The 13,390-nt window shown below is 42.3% G+C and overlaps 1 protein-coding gene across 9 annotated transcripts in view; it reads left to right on the forward strand.

The window, feature by feature from the left end:
- Window positions 1–5,747, forward strand: part of grin1a (glutamate receptor, ionotropic, N-methyl D-aspartate 1a) — a 47,361-nt gene extending 41,614 nt beyond the window's left edge. For 5 of the 9 annotated variants that reach the window (XM_050053316.1, XM_050053317.1, XM_050053318.1 and 2 more), the window contains 2 exons: window positions 195–305; window positions 3,698–5,747. In XM_050053316.1, the coding sequence (XP_049909273.1) occupies window positions 195–305; window positions 3,698–3,766 (180 nt within the window). In that variant the 3' untranslated portion in view covers window positions 3,767–5,747. The remainder of the gene's footprint in view (window positions 1–194; window positions 306–3,697) is intronic. The other 4 variants (XM_050053321.1, XM_050053323.1, XM_050053324.1 and 1 more) reach the window with 2 other exon arrangements.
- Window positions 5,748–13,390: the final 7,643 nt, after the last annotated feature.

The following is a 13,390-nucleotide window of genomic DNA, read 5'->3' on the forward strand; positions in this document are numbered from 1 at the left end:
TCCCTCTTTGCGCATTTTACATTTCCAAATGCTGTAGTCTTTCTCACAAGGACCCTCCCTCTATTTAGACAATATAAAATAAGGTAATGGGTGGGGGGTGGTGGGGTTGGGGAGAGAGAATGGGTGAGACTGAAACCACGGTTATCACCCCAGCCAGAGGACATGAATAATGTTTCTACATATATTCATTTTAGGATAGGAAAAGTGGTAGAGCAGAGCCCGACCCCAAAAAGAAAGCCTCTTTTAGGTCCATCAGTACCACCCTGGCCTCCAGCATCAAGAGACGTAGGTCCTCCAAAGACACGGTAAGGAGACAAAGAAGCAACATCTTCCCGTTTATTCTTCCCTCTCTTTCCTCTTCTCCTCCTCCTCCGCCTCCTCTTCCTCTTCCTGTCTCTACTTTCACCCCTCTCCTTTCTCCTCCTCTGTCCTCTCTGCCTACATGTCCATATCCGACCTCGAGAGACTCCCATGTTCCACTCACCCATTTCCACACGGCTCCGCGGCCTCTGCCACGTGTCTGTCCGTTCACCATCGATCAGCCATCACCATTTAGCATCTGTAGATCCTCTACAGGCTGGAGGGCATCAGTGCAGGAACTCAGGTCAGGCCAGGCCAGGAGCTGGGCTCTGAATTTGTCAAGGGGGGCGTCCCAAGGATTTTTTGGGGGTTTTGACGGGATTAGTGGCGTGTTCTTCTGGAGGAGGGGGGCGACAAAAGCAAGCAGTCTGCCAGTGGTGTTCTGTCTTGGGCTGCTCTTCCTCCCTGCCTCTGGTTTGGACGTGGGTTCTGGCGATTGTGTCCTGTTATGGTGGCGTTGTGGTGTGTGTGTACTGTACTTAAAGCATACAAGATATATGTGTGTTTGTGTCCTGTCATTTTGACTGCTTGATCCTTTGTATATCCATCGTTTCTTTGCACCAATCCCGCCCGCACTTCCTCTGTTTGGGTTGTTGGTTTGCTTTTGGTTTGAAAAGCATGCGCTGGTGTTTTGTCATTTTTTTTCCAAAAAAAAATCCATTTCCAAGGTAGTCGTGATGGCCGGTCCTCCTGGGAAGAAAACTAATGTGTTATCTTTTTTATCAACATGTCTATTTCAGGATTACACTCATGGATTTCTATTAATCAATTTACTTTTTGCTTTGTCATATTTTCTTTGTCATAATTCTTGTTTATTTTTCAGTGTCCTTGTGGTCTGAACTGTGCATGCTTCTTTCAGGGTATATTTTCAGGTGGTGGTGCCGGTCTTCTTTTATGTTTTAATTATTGTTTTGACGAACTACAAAACTCTGTGAAGCCTTAGACTCTCACTGTGTTACAAATACAAGCTATTCTTCTTATTCTAAATCCTCCGTCTCCATGTCTTTGCTTGACTCCTTTTGTTGCAGCACAATGAGAGTGTCAGGTTTTCTCCATTCCTTCACAGTTCAGTTGAAAAAGTCCTGCTCGTTGCGGTTGGGAGATTGTGCTCCACAAGCTTGGAGTGCTCTGACAAACCAGTGACCCGCGGTCATTTGTGCCCAGCTGCTCTGCTACACACATAGCTGGTCACTGACCAAATCTGGCATGAGACTCTAAAAAGAGAACAAAAAAAAAAAATCTCTGGAGATAGCACAGACACCTTCACGGCAAGGCTTCTGTACCAACATTGTGTTTTGAATGTGTTTCCCAGGGGAGATGTAGCCTATGGCAGCTAAGCTAACGGGTCACAAAGGAAAGAAAAACTTTATTGTGTGTTTTTATTTGATCTCCTGTCTTTTTCTCTTTCTCTTATGTTAACTGTCTTTATTTTTTTATGGATGTTTCTGCATTGAACCAAACCACCTTTACTCTCCCCTGGAGGTTTCTCAATAGAGTTGGTCTCGTTTGAAGAGAAGAAGAGAGGGATCGCCATTGTTAATATGTCTGTGTGAGGGTTCGGATGCTGGTTTTGGGAGCCCCAGCTGTGAAAAAACAAAATGTCTGGATAAAAAGTGGAAACTAAAACAGGATGTAGTGTAATGAAAAAACAAGATGCTCCAATTGAAAGATTTCCCATCCCCAGTCTTTGACCATTATTTTGATTTTATATAAATGTTCTTCTTTTATATTAATGGATATCAATGGACTTGAGTGTCAGTGTCCCTCACCCACATGCCACACTGCTCCTCTCTCCCTCTGCAAGCATGCCAATGACTGTAACTGTCATAGCTGTAGTAACAGTAGCATAAATAATCTTTGTAGCCATATATATATATAAAGAAGAATCACCATGTTTAAATAGCAGCTTTATAACCATTAACTGTGGTTGTGATGTCAGTGAGGTGTCTCTCTTTTGCTGGTCCACTTGACCCCAGTAGGGCGTGCTGTTAGCAGGCCCTCAAGGTACAAGACATGAGGAGACCCAAGTGGGGGCTGTAAGCCATATGATGATGCAACTTGCGGGTCAAGGAGATGAGGGACATCCACTCTGACTCCCGTTTATTCCAAAACAATGTGACATTTGGCTCTTCAGTCTGGATGTTGCCCCATCTGTCAGCATGTTAGTTGCATCATAACAGCTTCTGAAGCTCATATGCTTGAATGTATTGGCTCTATCAGCTTAAAACGAGAGGCATTTAAAAATCCTGAGATCTTGCTTAATTGAGAAAGACAAAAAAAAGTACAGGAACACTGAGGCAAGACTCTTCAGTGTTTTGGTTCTGCAATATTCACTTGTACTGCATTTTCATGCACAAACAAAAGATGTTTTCTTGCACATTGGATGTTATGAAACAGGTTTTCCCGTCATAGTGCTGTGAGTCAGGATGATGATTGGCACGTTGGAAATCACTTCAACTATAATGAACATAATGCAGACAAGTTTTTGACCCCACCCAGTCTCACTGTGTTCCAAAACATGAAGCTAATCCACAAAAGAACAGCATGTTACCGGCTCTATTTGTGACTGCAATCGACTCTATTCACAATGTTTAACCAGTTATTGTTTCATCAGGTATTTCTGCTCATTAGCAGAAAAAAGCAGCCTCAGCATTGTCGAAAAATATGGCTTACTGCTGTCAGACCACACACACTCAAAAGACTCAGTCAAAGGCAAAATCCCTGTTGCCATAGAAACTAAGCACCTGCATGGAATCGGGATTTCGTTTCCCCTCTCAGCACTGTAGACGCCTATAATTCAATGCACTCTGCTTTAAAAGAAGCACAGTGAAGCAGGGACTGGACGTAAGAGTCCGGCACAACAGCACTTTGAAATCAGCCTAAAATCCATCCTCTCCTCCTCCCGAGCTGCTAAAATTAGAGAAGCCGCCTGTCTGCATGCATACAAATGACTGTGGGGAGATAAATGAGCTGTCTGTTTCACCCATGGCAGCAAATTATCACCCACGTCAAAAGGATAAAAGAAAAATGATTCAAATGTGCTGTTGTCTAGACTCAGGACCTTACATCTGCTCCCAACTAGCCCATCTCAGGCACAACTGCTTTACAAAAATCCCAAACTTAAGAGATTCAAGACAAACTGTGACACTGAGTTTGCCTGAGAGGGGTTAGAGAACCCTTCTGCTTCTGGATTTCTGCAGAAATGAAGCACAGGTGTTCCTCAAATCAGAGATGAATGCTTAGATAAGCAGTGTTGCAGAAGCTGCCAAATGCTGCTTTTGTCAAGAAATGACTGTCTCCCTTCCTCCTTCCCCCCCATTTCTCTTCATCTCTGCAGCAGTACCCACCCACTGACATCACGGGCCAGCTCAACTTGTCTGACCCGTCTGTCAGCACCGTGGTGTAAAGAGAGGGAGACACCGAGGTTCGCTCCCCAGGGAGAGAGGAAGCGAGACGAGGAAGAAAAAGGAGAGGAGGAAGAAGTGGAGGCGACAGGGAGGGAGAGCCCATCTCCTCGTTCCCTTCGCCGCTCGAAGCCGAAGCTTTCATTTCACCGCCTGTCGACGGAGCTTTTGAGGAAACCGCTTGCTGAAGAAGTGTCTGAAAACACTGAACTTGCACCTTTTTTTAAAAAGTCAGGATTACCTGACGTTAGATGTTCCCTGAGCATGCACATTAGACCCCATCTGACTCACATATACGATCTTTTCCTTCTGTATATTATTAGCAAACTTATTTAACCTTGTTTTTGTCCTTTTACTCACAGAAATTTACTTAATGTTTGATGTGCTTTCAAATTTCCTGTATAAGTTTAGAAAGCCAGGTTGAGTTTAGGTTAGGTTTATGGATTAACCAAGTTTCGGTGCAAGTACTGTACTCAACATATCACTTCCAATTAGGGCTTAGATACCATAGTAATATCTAGTTTTCTGAACAACATATACTGCAATACAAGACGTACTGTAAGCTTCAATGGATATCAAGTATTTTTTAATAGGAACTACCTACCTGTGTTTTTATCGACACTTTAAAGGTTTTTAGAAGACATTTCTTTAATTGAGAAGCACTAATAATGGCACTAACAATGAGGATCTTGTCTACCAGAGAAGATGATAGAAGCATGTGTGTGCTTGTATATGAATAAGAGCTTTATGTATATGAATGATGAAACTACTATTTTGAAGATCAGATTCTGTAGTTTAAAATCATATCTTTTTCCCCTTTAATTTTGTACTAATCTGCCAAATGCATGTTTTTATTTTCATTTCTAGTGAGAACTCTTAAAGATAAGCTGTGATGCTTTATACTATTTATAGCAAGATTAAGCAGGTGAACGTATGAACTCGCAGATTCATTTGCAATCTGATGAAACAGTTGAGTAAGGCTGGTGTTTTTATGTCCAAACACTCATCCGGGAGCCATGTTGCTTTTGGGGACGCCCTCTCTCTTCCTCTCTCCTGCCGCAGCAGTCTTTCTCATTTCCAGTCTCCGAGGGGTTGCATCAAAGGGCCAGGTTTTTCACCCAACCAGCACTCGGCCCTTCGTGCAAAACCTCCTCCTGGCGCAGAGCCGGAGAACTTTTGCACGAAAGAAACCCGAGTGGATTGAAAGCGTGGCTCAGCTTGCGAGCTTCTTTGCAGGTCTTGGTTAGATGCAAAAACAGGCCGTTTCCCATTTTCTGGAGCTGAGAAACCACTGCTGTTTGTTGAAAAGACCATCACTATCCTGCCCGGTCTCTGGCACTGCTTAGCACTTTATGCTGAGGCGTCTCCCAAACTGTAAAATAAAGATGTGGATTTACCACTGTAACATCAGCCAAACACATTCTCCACTCTGACATGTTTTAATTTCACAAACCTCTTTTTCTTTTTACTCTTAGAAAAACAGCTGTAAGATCAATAACGACACAATTTGGTTTCTGACCTTGAACTGAGAGTTTGCTTCTGATCACATTCTCATTCTGGCCTATGCATGCTTATGTGTTACTATCAGTGCTTGAGTTTGTTTTTGGATGCGTGCTGTTGCCGTGTACAGTCAGCTGAGCTCTGCACGGAGCACTTAAGTTGAATGGACTGTAAATAGAGTCTGGTTCAGTGTAGATAGGGTTGAGGAGATTGTACTGCTTGTGTTACGACTGCTGCTGAGAATGTCTAGTTACACACGCACACACATAACAGTTGTGATACACAGGCATGCATCAACACACACACACACACACACACACTCACACACACACACAAACACACACACACACACACACACACACACACACACACACACACACACACAACCCCTTAAGGGAAGAATCACTTGTTTTTCTTACCTTTTCCAGTAAAGATCTTGCATTGAATCATCTTGTTTATACAACTGTAAATAAAATATACTTGCATTGCCAAGTCCAACCATCCCAGTGATTTTATTGTTTTTAGGCCTGCAACAACAGTTACGTACATTATCGGTTTATCTGTTAAAGGTCCAGTGTGTAGGATTTAGGGGCATCTATCGGCAGAAATGGTATATGATATTCACGACTATATATTCATAAGTTTATAATCACCTGAAAATAAGAATTGTCGTGTTTCCTTATCATATAACTCATCACTTATATCTGCATACACAACCCGTTCATCAAATACTAGCGCTCGGGCAGTGACTTATTCGTCAAAAGCCATCCTTTTCTGAAATGTCATGTACCTGTCAGCTGTGCACTTCAGATCATACTTAACACGTGGCCACTTAAAAGATGGATGAGTACTTGCTGTCTTCCTATGTTTGTACTTTTTAAAACAGATGACACGTTTGTGCTATTACAGGAAATGGCACACAGTATAGCCAACAACAAGTAGGTCAGTATGAGCGATGGTCATTGCCAGAAACTTTTAGCTCTGGTTTGCTGGTTTGGGTCATTGATTATTGCTTATGTTTCACAGGTTGGGCAGGGTGGATTGGCCCTCATTTTGGGCTGTGTTTCAGGACTGGTTGTTGACATGTTGACTCCATGGCTACAGCTTTGGTTAATTTTACAGTCCCAGATGTCGGGAAATAATGAAAAATGTCACTATTTCCCAGCGCCCAAGGTGTTGTCCTCAAATAGCTTTTTTTGTCCAACCAGCAGTCCAAAAACAAAAGATAATTAATTTACAAGACATAAACAAAACAGAGCAGCAAATATTTGGGATTTTTGCAAGATAAATTACTTGAAATTGTTTATCAAATTGGTTTGAAATTAATTTTCTTCCAACTGACTAATGGACTATCTGATTTATTATTCCAACACAAATTATAGTAGTAATTACTGAGCATTTTTGTAATATAGCAGTCCAACTATGAGTCCAACTGAGTTTGAAGGGGCTTCACAGTCACAAATTAAAGAATGTGAGCACACACTGTTCCAAAAAGAATGAAAGTGGATATATCAAAGAAACTGTAGAACATTTAGATTCTGTGATAACTTGACTCTTTGGTCTGCCTTAAGACTGTATGGTTGAATCCTACTGCTCTTACCAACCCTTCATATTCTGTAAAACTATAGGCAGCGACTTCCTGCAAACAAGCTGAGACAAGCCGAGTGTCTGTGACCTGCCCAGCAGGAAGCAGCAGAGAGCCAAACCGAATTGCTGGTGAATCTAGTTGAGCAAGAGTCAGATATTCCCCTGAGGAGTTGTTGGACACCAAATAGAGCTAAAACAAAGTGAGTAGACAGTAACATGACCCCAATGGGATGATTATGTTGCTCTGTAGGAGGGCAAAAAATGGATCTTTTTAGACTAGAAGAAACAAATCTAATGCATTATAAAATAAACATGCAGTTGAATAACCAGGTTTATTTACAGTATAAATTGATATTATGTCCTTTGCAGTGGAATCTTGTGAAGTCATTCATGGGCCCCAGAGGATGCATTCATTTTAACATTTCATGAAATTTCATTACATTGGCCGCCCGGTGGTGTAGTGGTTGGCATTGTCCCCTCACAGCAAGAGGGTTCCTGGTTTGAACCCAGGGTGGGGGAGCCCTTCTGTGTGGAGTTTGCATGTTCTCCCTGTGTCAGCGTGGGTTTTCTCCAGGTACTCCGGCTTCGTCCCACAATCCAAAAACGTGCAGGTTAATTGGTGACTCTAAATTGTCCGTAGGTGTGAATATGAGTGTGAATGGTTGTCTGTCTCTATGTGTCAGCCCTGTGATAGTCTGGCGACCTGTCTAGGGTGTACCCTGTCTCTCACTCAGTGTCAGCTGGGATAGGCTCCAGCACCCCCGTGACCCCCAACAGGATAAGTGGTTACAGCCAAACTAAAGCTGTGTCCAATATTCCTCACTAATGTGCTATTTCGTAGACTAAAACGTGACATTTCTTTATAGTATATCCAAAACCACAGTATGAAACCAATAGTATGTGAAATGCATAGGCTACTATTTCCGTGAAATATTACAGTATGCAAACACTGGACATTACACCAGTATAAATATCCTACAATTCAACACAGTAGAGGATGTCCGTAACAGACAGCGTCCAAGACAACTCTGTAACGTCAATAATGCTTTAAGCGTAAGTATGTAAGAAGTGTCTTTGCTAGGCATAGAATAGCCCAGGTTTAAATTATTTTTAAATTACCAGTACAGCTGAAGTTGGCATGAGTTACCATGGTTACGTGTCCCCAATCAGTTAGAAGGCTCAAGCATTATGTACACAAAGCATGCTGAACAATCGTTCTTATATTGGATGTTTAGTGCATTGTGTGCGTTTTCGGAACATGGTAAACATTTCATGCTTAACATTGGGTGCATTCACAAATACTCACTTCGAGTACTGGGGCGCACAATAACACAAACTGGACCATTCGTAAACTTGTAGCATTGTTGGAATGTCGTGTTCAGTTGTTCAAAACACCACACTCTTGGATTGGATTTACAAACGCACCCACTGTCACTGTGTGAATACTAGCATCTTGAAGTTAGCACTGTAACACACTCATGTTTATTTAACCCAAACAATGTCTAGTGTGACTGCAGTTGGTTCAGATCGAGGTCGGAACACTCGCCACAATGAAACTGCTCCAGAGTTTGTTTGTAACCGACCTGTTCAAGAGGGTCTCAGTCTGGTTGTTTGGGGCTGTGTTCACAGCTGCCCAAACGAACTCCACTTGAGTTCGATTGACCCAAACCAAACAGGGCAGGTGTGAAAGCACCCTCTTGTTAATGGAGACATCTAGTTTTATTGGTTAATGTTCCTTCCATATATCACACCATGGTTTCTAAAAACAAACTGACAAGGAGGCTACGATTAAATCAAGGGTTTTCCCTCTAAACCTCTGTAGACAAAATAAGAGTTGCTGGCGTTTGTCGACCTAAAATGGATATATATCTCTTTAAGCTGATAAAAAACCTGTATTTTAAACAGCCCTTGTATGTGAAAGTTGATAATCTTTCAGTACTTGATATAATCCTGGGTACCCGACAGAAACAACAGAGTCTTGGTCACAGTCAGTAGAATCTTTAATTAAATTATGAATGTCATCATTAATTAAATCACGGCTGTCATTGTTAATTAATGACAGACCTTGTAGAGGCAGAGATGGGTCATAGGATATTGTCAGGTGAGACATTAGTTCTAGTCCACTGACCTTCTGCCCTGATCACAGCTGACACTCCATCACACTCTGTCAAAGAGATTAATGTGACTCTGAGAGCTGATTGGTTCTGCGGATAACAACCGAATTGTACTGGGATGAACCCCTTCTCTAGAAGGACAGAGCGTGATAGCAGAAGTTTCAGTTACAAATACTAATTTGCCTTGTTTTCCACACAAATTATAGATTTTGCATAATAACAGCGTCTGATAACATAAAATAAGAGCATTTTAGACCTTAAAAGAATTCATCTCTCTCAGGAAAACAGACAAGAGTATAGAGAATGTGAAGGTACGTCATGGCGTGTGGGAGGGGGATGCTGTCTTGTTAGGTCAACACTGTCAAATTGCATCAACACTACAGGATCTTTGACTCTCCTTTGCCAAAAAAGGGGTACCCATGTGTACCAAGCTGATGTATGCAACCAGTAGGTTCCAACTTTGCTGCAACTATCTCTATATGGCCTACATTAGAAAGTGTGTGTCGCAACCTGGAGTTGTGGCATTCGAAAGATGGCTTTAATGAAAAATGCTATTAAGTGCATTATGGGAAATGTGGGGTTTGGAGTTTTTAGAGCTTGGCCTTTACCCTACAATCCACTGTACTCAGAATTCAGAAAAAAAAAAGTCGGAATTCCGAGTCACAAGCTCAGGCAAGATCCACCAAGCCTGATTTCACTGACATGGACAAACCTGATTTCAACTTCATGGTGAACCATACTTTATTTAGTGTTTTATGCCATATTTGTGTTGTTTGGAGCCCAGTCTCACTCCAAAGGCATTGAAATCTGGTGCATGGGCAACGACTCGCTAGAAACCAACAAAGGCATCCTTTAACGTCGGCATGATACGCGGCCAGTTGCCGTTGTAGTTTAAGGGCATCCAGCGGCGTCAGGGGGAAACACTACGGGACAAGGACGAAAGTTAGGGTGGCGAAAGTCAGAGTGGGGTGGCTGGGAGGGGTAGTGAATGGGTCCAACAAACACCAACTTTTACCCGAGAGAGTAGTGTTCACGTCCCCTAAGATTCTAAAGCCAAACCCTGTGCTTTTTTCCTAAACCTAACCACATATTTTTGTTGTTGAAGGGAAAAAAAACATCAATTTGCAGTCGTGTACCAACGTGGTGGGTTTATTTTGAAAGAGACTGTATGTAAACAGTAAATTTCCTGTGAAAACGGAAGTGCATGTAACAGGCAGAACTTGACACAGTGTCCAAGAACATCAACAACCAACACACCCAGGGTACCTTTTTAATGTGGACATGGAAATTCCATGACCAAACGTCAATATGTGACGAGGTTGGAGTGAGAACGTGTTGTTGTTTGAACTGTAACATGTAGGTTTTCTGCAGATGCTTATGAAGCTCATTAACCTGACAGAAAAACATCAGTTTGCTGTGGGCGTCCATATTTATGGAAGATCAGAAGATGGGTTTCAGGGTTACTGGAGACTAAAAGTCAGAATATTTTAGTCTCTGCTGCTTTGATTCCTTTTAAAATCTACCTCCTGTAGTTATCCCAATGCCATTGAAGTGCAGTACTAAAGTGGAGTACCCCTTTAAAAATAGAACTTGACCGTTCACTCTTGAAAGTTTGATGAAACAAGCTCAACTCACTTTCAGGACATGAAGTCGTAAAAGTGCCCAGAAAGATGAGACGTCAAGTCTGGACAACTGTAGTTCCATGACAACTGAAGAAACTCCAAGCTCCAGGTCAATAGTAAATGGATCTTGAGTTGTTTTATGAAAGATAGGCCGATACGATGTGGGCTTGCTTTTTGCTCTTCTCTTCCTCCTCTCTGCTCTGCAGTCAGCGTGGACTTCACACATAGACAGGTCCACTTTTACTGCCTGCTGCTTGTTCATTGTGATTGTGAACGACATGGGAAAGCCAACGATGGAAAGTTGTCAAATATCCACATGCCTGTTGATTCAACAGGTGTCAGGCAAATCTATCACCTATCACCACCTGAAGTTCAGTTGTTGGACGTGAGGCAGTAATTAAGCTGTACAGTATGGCAAGCTCCTTAAGCATTATTCGATATCCTTGATATCAGACGTCAGTTTACTGAGCTAGTTAACTATGGTGACACTACCTGGAGTGTCGTTTTACCATATAAGTTAACTAGTGAGGCTCAAAATATATATACTAGTTAATTACTAAGGACCAAAATTTTCCACTAGTGACACCATTTGAGGTCGTTTTGACCTTACAAGTCAACTATTTAGCCCTGTTTCCACCAAGCTGTACAGTACAATTGAGTTCGGTATGCTTTTATTTCTGTTTCAACTGAAAAGTTGTGGATGGTACCAATGGAACCGTTCTGTACCGTCCCCATTTTTGGTCCCCCCTCTGTTGGGGTACCTAGCACACAGATCTGGTACTAAAAGGTGGAGCTGTGAACACTGCAGTCTGTTGATTGGTCAATAGAGGACGGTCACTCTGCTCAGGGCTGAGTTGTGGCTGGTTTTGAGGCTCATGTAACCTCTGATACCATGGAGAGTTTTATTAGACAACAACCCTGCCCACATTTAAGAGTACTGTTTGTGGTGGAAACGCTAGGGTCAAGGTACCATGTCTGAAGGGTTACTGTTGGTTCCAAAGGTACCATATTGAAAGTGTTAAACGGAAGCAGGCTTTTGTGTCAAGACAATGCATGCACTATAGTGTGCACTGGGGCCCATCCTGACTTCCTTACGCCACTGGTGGTAACACTAGTTGCACTGAGAGACATTTGAGCCTCATTAGTTAACCCAGTAAGGTTCAACAACAATCCAACTCGATCCACCAGTGCACATTTTTGCCTTCACTAGTTAACTAGTTGAAGAAAACTAATGTTTTTTTCAACCTGGGCCCTATTTTGTCATCTGCTTTTTTCTCTAAATGAGTGATAGGATGTTCAATATGTGACATTTCTCCAGTATGAAGCTAGGGCTGACCTGCCTGCAGCCCGTGAGCGTGCGCTATATGTTAAATAATAGGGCACTCAGACAGCGTCAAACAACGTCAACATACATCCACTAAAAGTGCATTTTTTCACACAGATAGGCTCGGATTGTTAGTATAATTATCCAACAACATAACGGAAAGGAGAAATGAACGTCTGTGTTTACCTTCAGCTGGATTCGGACATGTTCCTCTGCCTGTTGCTGCTCCCTCTCTCTCCTCATCCGCTCTTCAGTTTCAATTAGCTCTGCCTCCGTGTACGTCCGTGTACTCCATGTTCAAATAAATAAGGGCGGTCATCAAATTCAAATGGCTCATCCGGATCCAGTTGGTCAAAATCGGATAAATGTTTGTTGTGGCAAGTCAAAACACTCACTCAGAGAGTGAAAGTCTGGCTCTGAAATCTCATGTCTTGCGAGATTTGAGTTGTTGCAGGAAGTTACCGCTGGAACGAGCGTACAAACGCGAGGAGTTACTCTGTTTGGAGTAGTCATGGCTGAATTTTTACCCCATTTTGACCAACTGGATCTGGATGAGCCATTTGAATTTGATGACTGCCCGTATTTATTTGAACACGGACGTACACGAAGGCAGAACTCATTGAAACTGAAGAGCGGACGAGGAGAGAGAGGGAGCAGCAACAGGCAGAAACTGAAGAGCGGACGAGGAGAGAGAGGGAGCAGCAACAGGCAGAGGAACATGTCCAAATCCAGCTGAAGGTAAACACAGATGTTCATTTCTCCTTTCCGTTATGTTGTTGGATAATTATACTAACAATCCGAGCCTATCTGTGTGAAAAAAATGCACTTTTAGTGGACATATTTTGACGTTGTTTGACGCCCTCTGAGTGCCCTATTGTTTAATATAGCGCACGCTCACGGGCTGCAGGCAGGTCAGCCCTAGCTTCGAACTGGAGAAATGTCAAATATTGAACATCCTATCACTCATTTAGACAAAAGAAGATCACAAAATAGGGCCCAGGTTGAAAAAAAAAACGTTAGTTCCCCTTTAAATAAATGCTGTTAGAGCTTCTTTTGTGGCATTTGTGGTCTGTCAGATGTATAAACTCAGTTCAGATGTAGCCTAATGTTGATAGTTCGAATAATACTTGTTTTTTGCAACATCCAGCAAATTGGAAAGGATATAAAAATGAAAATGTGTGCCCTAAGTGGCAGCATGAACAGCTCTACTGCAATATTCAGAAGCTCCTTCAAAATAACTCATTATACATTCTGCTAAATTTAGACTGTCAGAACAGGATTTCAGCAAAAATAGACTTTGAAAAAAAAGTTCATGTACAAAGAAAGTATAGGCCTCCAGTAAAAAACTTCATTTCCATGCTTTTACTGAGGCATTCAAATGAGGGTACAATTTGCAAGTCAGGTTTTGAGCTGCACCCATTCACATGCAAATGCAGGACTAAAACAACAACCAGCTCTGCAGCTCGTCAACCCAACAGT

Source organism: Epinephelus moara, chromosome 9, assembly GCF_006386435.1.
Source record: "Epinephelus moara isolate mb chromosome 9, YSFRI_EMoa_1.0, whole genome shotgun sequence".
In the NCBI taxonomy this organism is placed as follows: Eukaryota; Metazoa; Chordata; class Actinopteri; order Perciformes; family Serranidae; genus Epinephelus; species Epinephelus moara.